Consider the following 9,499-nt stretch of genomic DNA (forward strand, 5'->3'; position numbering starts at 1 on the left):
TCTTAGAAATGTGGGTGTTTCCTCTTAAAATTAAAGAAAATATCCTAGTAAAGAAAAAAGTAATTCAGAAAGCATCTTAACCCTTAAAAGAGCTCTTAAGGTCCAAAATTGTTAGGAGTACTGACGAGGACTTTTAAGAGGCTTAAGAGTTTCTTTAGCAGTGGAGAAAATCAACGAAACGTGAAGAGGGAGAAGAAATGTATTGCACACAATGCATGACAGTGAGTTAATAAGACACTACACATTAGATCGTGCAGTGATCATGTTTGTGACCGATATTATTAGAGACACGCTAACATCTCGGACACAGTTTAAGAATGCCATAGCGCCAGAAAGTAATCACTACATTAATTACGGCCACGTTCACACTGTCAGTTTTTTAGGGATTGACAACCGCATTTCCTTACAGTCTCGAAACGTCCCGTTCAAACAGCAGCGTCTCGAATACTGTCTGTATGAACGTGCAACGAGAGTCAAGCCTGTATATGCGCTTGCATTCTTTTCTGCGTCTCGCGCATGACACTGCATTTGAGTCACGCACTGTGACGCACAGAACACAAAACTGACGGAAACCACTCCAGTGGAGAACAGTGACTGGATCTAAAACCTTCAGATGACACACAGCTCATTCCTCCGTCGCTGTACCCAAAGTGAAACCACACATGAGCGGCTCTCTCGCACTGTACTACAACTAGTTGTCCAGTTCATACAGCGCGTGTTTTCTGAGAATGCGGTTGTGAGTCCTGAAAATGTGAGTTCGGTAATAGAATGCGGTTGTCACCCCCGTAAATAACTGTATTGTGTGAACGTAACCATGTTAAGGACCCAAATACAGGACTGACAACTGTATTCTGCATATTCTGAAGAATATATATATACTGTATATAATGTGTGTGTGTGTGTGTGTGAGAGAGAGTAAAATAGGAAAAATTACGCCTGTAATTTCAAAGTGGAGGCTTATAATAAACCCTAAAGCACTCTCTCTTTTTTTCTCCTTCTTGAACAACCAGCCTATCACAGTCTTCAAAAGACTGTGTCATACGTAGCAACGGGGTCAGCCCCGCCTCCTCACTAAGATGAAAGTTTTTGTCTTTTCCTCGCTTAGAGTTGCTCTCAGATTGGTCCTGAATTGCTCTTAAGCTAAGACTCCTACGTAGAATTTTTAAAGCTAAATTAGGAGCTCTCTGAGAGGATTCTTAGAATCTTTAAGAATACGGGCCCTGGGCTCTAGGTCAGGTGGTGTGATACTGACCCGGACGGCATCCAACTCTTTGTTCTTCTGCATCAACTGCTTCTCAAGTTCCACGATTTTAGACATGGCCTCATTCTCTGTTTCTAAGAGTTTGTCGGTCATCTGCCAACATGAGGAAAAGTCAGAATGAGATAGGGGAAAGATGCTAGAGATGCTAGATAACAGTTGTGTTATTAATTAATTATGTATATACATTATGCTGAAAACTAAGAGGAAATTGCAAGGAATCAGAAAATTAGAAAAGACAAGAATAATAGAGTGGTGTCTGAGTATTCACTCACATGTGAGAGACTCTCCTCCAGTTCCTCCACACGTTCCAGGGCAGCATTTTTGGTCTCTGCATCCTCTAGAAGTGTCCCAACGTCAAACAGGTTATCCAAGTAAGCCTGGATCTGCACTTTGAGTTTATCACTTTCAGTGTGCTTCAGCCTCTGTGCACAAAAACACACCCCAGAGGCAGTAAACAACAGTGAGTTTCTGATAAAGAGAAACTCTTTAAAGCGTAAAGAGAAGATACTTTGAGCACTTTGAACAGTTTTCATACCTCCAGATAGTCATCCAAAGCAAGCTTGGTGAAGTCATACTGGAGATGAACTCTGAAGTTCATGTCCTCTACTGAGTGCACCACAATATTGATGAACTGCATGCACGCCACCTGAGTCACAAACAGGGAATGATGGTGAGATATGACATCAGTGGTAGTGAGAGCTTGTCAGTTTAAAAGGCACTCCAGAGGAGAGAGGAAGGACTCTGTAATATATACCCACCATGAAATCAATATTGTTGTCTTCATTTTTGAAGTGTTCCATCAATTTTTCAAACCTTTGGGATTCTGAGCAGACCTGAGAAACATAAAAGACATAAGTTATGTTTTAATAATCCACAGAAAACAACACTGTGCTTTTTGGTTTTGTAATTTAGCTTTTTGCTTTGAGTAGTTTTGTGAAAGGTTCTGTATTAATGAATATAATTCATTAATTGTCTGTAATTTGGTTAATTTTATAATTAAAAGTAGTCATTTCCTTTGTTTTTTTTAATAAATACATACATACATAAACAAATAAATAAATAAACCCAAGTATGAAGAAGACCCAATTTTTGAAAGTCCTGAAAGGATTTCACACTCAAAAATATCTTCATGGTAAAATTGATTTTTTTGAATTATTATTGTTATTTTCTATAACTAACTTCTAAATATAGCTATTCAAGTTATCTGGTGAAAATTCCTGTATTTTTTGATATCTCAATATATATAGAAGAAAAACTAAACAATTTTTTTCCCAGTATCATGTAGTCCTACATCAGAGTGAAATAAACTGAATGGAAAAATGATGGAAGACAGAATATCCTTTTCTACCTCTTTGAAATGGTCAAAAGCAGCAAGGATGATCTCGTGTCCTCCTCTGACCAAACACACGGCGGCCAACAGCTCCAGAACTAGGGCTTTGGTCCTGCACAACACAGACAAAAGGACACTTATATCAAGAAACAAAACCTGCACAAAATACTTAGTGCTACAAACTCTAAAAAATTCCAGGAAAAAATTAAGAATTTCAGACCCAACTCTTAACCAATCAAGAAATCTCCAAGGGGCAGGTCAAATTGTCCTACTGGTTTTATGGTTGGCAAATTACAGAGGAATTATCCCACCTATACAAGGAGCTATCCATAAAGGTTTTGTTTGACGGCTTTGAAAGATTCTGCATCATTGTCTCAAGGAACGGTCTTAGTTACAAACCGTTATCTTCTATTGACCTTAATCAGCACAACTGACAGACAATTCATCTATTTATAGCTAAAGTTTCCAAAGAACAGCCCTGTTAAAAAAGGTCTTTGATCAAATGTAACAGCTTAAGGGTTTGGATGAAAGCCTTGACAGATAAGAGAGTTCTCATCAACCATTTTGAGAGGTTTAAACAAAGAAACTGGAGAAAAGTTTGAGGGCAATGATTAATGTTTTCACATATATGCTGGTTAAGAGAAACCAGTATATATGTGTGTGTGTGGTTACCTGGGATTTTTGTTGTTAAGGCTCAGAGCAATTTCATTGACAGCATGGGGATGGGACATAACCATGTTGAAGCCATACTTTTGGCCAAAGAGTGTGTGATACAGAAAAGGGAAAAATGAAAAGAGATTTAAATATTTTTATGTTTTGTTTTTAAATTCAGCTGTTACTTTTCATAATCTGCTTACCTGGTAGTTCATAATAGCTCTTAGACACATGATGCAGACATGAACATCATCTTTTTTACACACCAAACGTGAATTCTTCAGAGTTCTGCGACTGGGCAAAGTATTTGACCTAAGAAAGCAATAAAATGTTAAGGGCGGTCTTGTAAAAATATTTTCCAATTTTCAGAATGAACACAAATGTGCTTGTGTCCGTTTGTGTGCGTCTACCTTAAGGAGTGCCGAGTGGATCGTGGTATGCTGCTGCCGCTGACTGGTGATGGTAGATTACTGTCGCCATGGAGATCTTCTATAGACCGGCTCCAAGGGGTCTCAACAGAAATCTCACCTGTGGTGCTCTCTGCTACATCTCCATCAAACCTGAGAGAGAATAAAAGAGTTTAAAGCATAAACAGAAAATGATGTATAGGTTGTGTAGTGTTTATGTCAAAAGTACTACAAAACACTGTGTCCTCCCAACTCCTCCTTACTGAGAATGTTTGCTTCAGTCGCATTTTAGGCTCTTTCACAGTTAATGGAGTTATTTAAATGACTTTTGTATTCCAAATTTTGTTGTATTTCACTGCTAATACTACTAGGGTTGCTTTTGATACAATAGAACCACTCTTTTCAACAGGCTTAAAGGAGTAGTTCACTTCCAAAATGAAAATTCTGTCATCATTTACTCACCCTCCACTTGTTCCAAACCTGTATGAGTTTCTTTCTTCTGTTGAACACATAAGAAGATATTTTGAAAAATGTTAGTATCCGAACGGTTGATAGGCACCATTGACTTCCATAATAGGAAACAAATACTATGGAAGTCAATGGTGCCTATCAAGAGTTCAGATACCAAAATTTTTCAAAATATCTTTTGTGTTCAACAGAAGAAAGCTGTTTATTTCCTCCAGACCAGAACAAATGTAACTGTTTTTAAGGGTACATTTACATGACAACGATGTACTAAAATGGAAATGTTTTTCCATGGCATTTGTGAAAAGTTTCGCATAGAGATGACAATGCTGTCAAAATTATCCCTGTTGATATGGATCTGCAAAAAATGATAAAAACGCTTTATTATGCATGCCAGTCCAGTAGTTGGCGATGTCACTTACACTACGCACCTTTGCACATACCTATACACATATGAAACAGGGTTGTAAACAGAGAAGTTATTTTTACTTTTAACAACATCTTGGAAGACGCAGCCAACAAATGCACTGAGCAGCGCTGGCATCGGAATTCACCCTTAACAGTTGAAAGGATACTACGACAAAGATATCGCTTTCCTCAGTGGACATTAGGGATGTCAACGATTAATCGATGATCGATTAATTGTCGATAAGAGATGCAATCGATTAAAGCTATCGATGGTCGATTAAGCAGTTTAATTTTGGGCTGCGTGTTTTTTTTTGAGTGGCTTTTGCACATCCTGTCATGCCGGTGACTGCGTGCTGCTGCAATAGACGCATTTTGCTGCATTAAAGTTAACGATTAATCGATTAATTGATTGTTAAATTAAACGACGATCGATCGTGGAAATGATCGAAAATTGACATCCCTAGTGGACATTCAAACTAATGTTTTATTCTGAATATGAGATTGAGCTGAAGAATGAATGCTGTATCAGATGCAGGCAATCACACTCGCTCAGTCCACCTCTCTCTTAAAATACTCGACATAATACAGTAAGCTTTAATACAGTAATACAATAAGCTTTTAATGAAGCAACTCAATGTTCCTTCGTTACTAGTTCTAAAGTGATGTTGGGCTCAGCTGTTAAACTGTCAACTTGAGATTTGAGTCAGTGGCGGAAGGAAGTAGTTCTGCATACAAAATGTTTTTTAAGACACTTTGTGGTTGTTTATTAATTATTTACACACTTGTGCCATCAAACTGTTGTATAAACGCAATATCACACTCGTAGTCGTGTGATATCACTCTATATCAGAATGGCTGTGATTATCTCAGCCTGCAAACTTGTGCCAACCAGTGGTTTCCAATTCTGGTCCTGATGCACATAGAATTGCACATTTTGTGTGTCTCTCCTATCTGACACAAACTACTTCACGAACCCATTAAGGTCCCAAAACTCTTGCCTTTTGACAGTGCCAGTTAAGAAAAACTAAATAAAAAACTAGATGAGCATTTCCTTACATGGCTCTTAACCTTTGGAATGGCCTTTCTAACACTGTTCAGAACTTAGACAAACTCTCTTTAAGTCTAGACTTAAAACTCATTTGTTTAGCCAGGCATATAGTTAAATCCCCATAGTCCACTTCTAATCCTGCTAGACTTATTCTGAAGGCTGGCAACTATTGATCCTTTCTTTATTAGAAGCACTAACATTACTTCCATTTCTTTCCTTTGCCTACACCTTAGGCCACCCATGCCGAGTTTCATTAGACCCTGCCATGCCCACTACTTTGGCTCAGCATCAATCCACACTTGAACTCCAGCAATACTACATTTAATTTTACTACTTATTAATTAGTAAATATAATGAATATTTAAAATAAAGAACACCTTGTTGTAAAATTAACGTGTACAAGTTTGTATAAAACTTTTAGGTACCTAATCAGCGAAAATGGCTATCACATCACAAGATGCTGAAAAACATTTTTTTTTTACAGTTTTCACAAATCTAATTCATTGTATTCGATCTTGCTTTCACAGTGACCTCGAAACACACCTTGCACATTTCCATCCATCACACCTTCTGTCACTGCTAAATGAGGCACTTATCTAATTCACCACCCCTCTTTCATTTGTCAGAAGCAACCCAGCAGTGACCGGTGACAAGATTTCAGCAACATTCTTTTGAAACTGTCTGTCTGTGACTGTTATGACAACCCTTACCAATTTCAGAGTGTTCTGAGGTGGTAAGCGAAAGCAAAAGACAGCAGCAAAGACAAAAATTAAGATTGACAAGCAAAAGAACTACTTACGCGACAGCATACTGGGCAAAAGACAGGTACTCCACCAGAACATCAAGCCCTTTATTATCCTCATTGAGAAACTCTCTCACCCACCTAAGTGAAGAAGAAAACATTTAATGGCCTTTCCCCGACTGAATACCTCAAAAGAAACCTTTCACAGATCTAAAATGAACTTAATTCATGTTACATTGAGGTTGATTCATTGAACATGTGACTCACCCAATGTGATTGGTCCTAAGAGATATCTCCAGCTCTCTGAGCACCTGAGTTGACTCTTGAACTCGCCTTCTAAATTTCTGTGAAGGAGGAGGAAGAGATGTCCACTTCTGAGCAAGCATGTACTTGATTTGTTAGGAAAGCAGCAAATGCCAATCTTTCATCATCAACTTTTTGATGATAAATGAGTGTGAAACATTTACTTTATAATAAGTTGTCAACTTATCAGAAAGTAAATATTTTACAAACATTTACATTTTTTAGACTGTTTTATTCAAGATCTTTTTTGATCTTAATGATCTTGAAAATGATCTTTCTTACCCATCACAAGAGTGCTGTTACACTTATAACCTTGAAGGAAACTATCAACACGTATCCAAATTTTAGAAAACCTTATTTATTATTTACATGTATGAATGTAGCATTATTAATATTTCACCCCAAACTTTTACACAAAAAAAGACCTCCTAGCACCTTCTTGACATCCAGTTTGACAACTCCAGTTTGAAAGGCCCTACATTAGAGGAATTTTATTCTAATGGTTTTTATATAAGTGCTATATGACTTGACTGGTATTATAAGGATTTCTGGATGGGCCATTAAATTTAAGAGGTGGGTGTTTCTTCTATTACTTAGACGCAGCTTTAAAATATGCAGGAGACATTTCTGTTTATTTGCATATATAATTCATTTAAAGGAGTAGTTCACGTCATCATTTACTCACCCTCCACTTGTTACAAATCTGTATGAGTTTCTTTCTTCTGTTGAACACAAAAGAATATATTTTGAAGAATGTTAGTATCCCGACAGTTGATGGGCACCATTGACTTCCATAGTATTTCTTTTTTTTCCTTCTATGGAAGTCAATGGTGCCCATCAACTGTTCGGATACTAACATTTTTCAAAATGTTCTTTTGTGTTCAACAGAAGAAAGAAACTCATACAGGTTTGGAACAAGTGGAGGGTGAGTAAATGATGACAGAATTTTCATTCTGGAAGTGAACTACTCCTTTAAGGCATCTTCACACATACATACATGTGCATCTACTATATACTAACTGCAAGTGCCTTGCTTAAGGGCACGATGATGATCACTCCTTGAAGAGTTTGAATGTACAACCTTTGGATACCAGGGCTAGATCTTTAAATATTTGTGGTCTATAAATATAGCAGACAAAAAGCCATAACTCACCTTCCTGGTGACAGCAGGATCCAGAAAGCTTCTGAGCTTCTGAATGTACGTATGGGGAGGATTTTTCACTTGGAATCGTTCCTGTTAGACACAAAAATTATGCTTTATTTCTATTATTCAAATGTATCACTCCTCTTGAAGCAAGTTCAAACCCCTCCCCAACTTCAACATGAAACATTAACTAAGCAAACCTTCTTTTCTGTTCAGTTATCCTCTGATCTAATTCCCAATCATTCAGCTCCTCGCAGAGTCTAACTTTTACCCAATCTCTTCTGAACCACATTTCAGCCTTGTAAGCATCATGGCAATCACTAAGATATGATCATTTATTATTTAGACAGCAGGCATTTCACACTCTTTCACCTCAACAAACATTTCCACTGTCAGCCATGTTCTCCTTCTCTTACGGCAGTGTAGCCATGGTGACATGATAGGGTGGATGTAGAAAGAATGTATTAATAAAGAATATGTTTACTTAGTGGTGCTGTTCATGAGTTCGCCAGCCAACTCAGCCCTGCCAGATAATGGTAAACGAGCTTGGATTGCTGTCCACAAAGGAGGCTCGAACCCAAGGCTCGGCTCGAGCTCAGAGTAAGAACCCCTTCTTATGATGGTACAGTGTGGAGGAAAAAGAGAAAGAATTAGAGGAGGAGAAGAGGAGGTGGAGGGATGCCGGAAGAATTGTTGCTGGAGCAATGACTGCTGCTTATATACAGTCGGAGCGATGATTAACAGGACTGGATGATTAGGTTCCTCCCGAACCTCCGTTGGGAACTTCAATTATGATAAAGGAACTTTCCTCTGTGTATATGTATTAGGGTGATTATATATCTGTACTCATTTTCAGCTTGGATCAATATAAGTTAAATTAAAACAAAATTAAAAGGTCAGAGAGGTTGTGTCATTTAACCAACTTTAAAAACATTGATGGATAACTAACATTGATGGATATGCTTTCTGTCAATGTGAAGGATAATGAAAGAGATATCTGCTTTATTGGAATCATTCTTTGACTAAGGTATGCCAACAGGAAATAAAACAAAGAAAATTACAAAGTTTTAATGGGGCCACATGAAAACAGACCTGTAGAGGAATGGACAGAAATGAAGTGTATTCCAGTGGTTATTTAATCGTTTGACCAGAGCACAAGTGTCTGTTGTCTTTTTTTCACTGAATAAAAACCCAAGAAACCTCAACAGAGCACTTGGTATGGCTAAAATAACTACTGCCACAGAGATTCTTGTGATATCAATGTCACAATAAAGATGCCAAACATTACAATATTATGTTGAACGTTGTAGCTGGAATTTTGTTTTGACATTAATTAAATTTTTTTTTCAAAAGTCAAAGGGGGTTTAGGGTGTCATGTAGGGCTGTGCGATGAATCGAAATCGTCATAAAATCGCGATTTGAGCTTGCGCGATTTCTAAATCGCTTTATAGCACGATTTTCCACGCCCCCGACCTCCCGCAGTATGCTATCCGAACCAATCAGAATGCAGCGCGCCTAAATGGAGCACGAGAACAGAACAGACCGGGCGGGCATACAAACGTAACCCCAGGTTCACAAACGCCATCTGTGGTGCGTATTTTTTCCGCGCCCATGTTAACGGATCAGAGCGTTCACACTGCACGCGATTGCGGTCCGGCAGTGCGCTCCAGGAGCGGTGCGTCTGCAGCAGTCATGCTGCGATCGTTTCCGCACGGAGTCTATTTCTGCTGTGCTGCA

General features: G+C 38.3%; 1 protein-coding gene across 3 annotated transcripts in view; it reads right to left on the bottom strand.

Annotated features, from left to right (window-relative positions):
• Positions 1-9,499, bottom strand: part of fmnl2b (formin-like 2b) — a 36,196-nt gene that overhangs the window by 21,377 nt on the left and 5,320 nt on the right. For all 3 annotated transcript variants that reach the window (XM_016508980.1, XM_016508981.1, XM_016508982.1), the window contains 11 exons: positions 7,772-7,852; positions 6,583-6,659; positions 6,373-6,456; positions 3,656-3,805; positions 3,449-3,557; positions 3,264-3,340; positions 2,610-2,703; positions 2,020-2,094; positions 1,797-1,907; positions 1,534-1,683; positions 1,253-1,354 (listed from right to left, as the gene is read on the bottom strand). In XM_016508980.1, the coding sequence (XP_016364466.1) occupies positions 1,253-1,354; positions 1,534-1,683; positions 1,797-1,907; positions 2,020-2,094; positions 2,610-2,703; positions 3,264-3,340; positions 3,449-3,557; positions 3,656-3,805; positions 6,373-6,456; positions 6,583-6,659; positions 7,772-7,852 (1,110 nt within the window). The remainder of the gene's footprint in view (positions 1-1,252; positions 1,355-1,533; positions 1,684-1,796; positions 1,908-2,019; positions 2,095-2,609; positions 2,704-3,263; positions 3,341-3,448; positions 3,558-3,655; positions 3,806-6,372; positions 6,457-6,582; positions 6,660-7,771; positions 7,853-9,499) is intronic.

The sequence above is a fragment of the Sinocyclocheilus rhinocerous genome, unplaced genomic scaffold (genome assembly GCF_001515625.1).
Source record: "Sinocyclocheilus rhinocerous isolate Xijiao unplaced genomic scaffold, SAMN03320098_v1.1 scaffold504, whole genome shotgun sequence".
NCBI lineage: Eukaryota > Metazoa > Chordata > Actinopteri > Cypriniformes > Cyprinidae > Sinocyclocheilus > Sinocyclocheilus rhinocerous.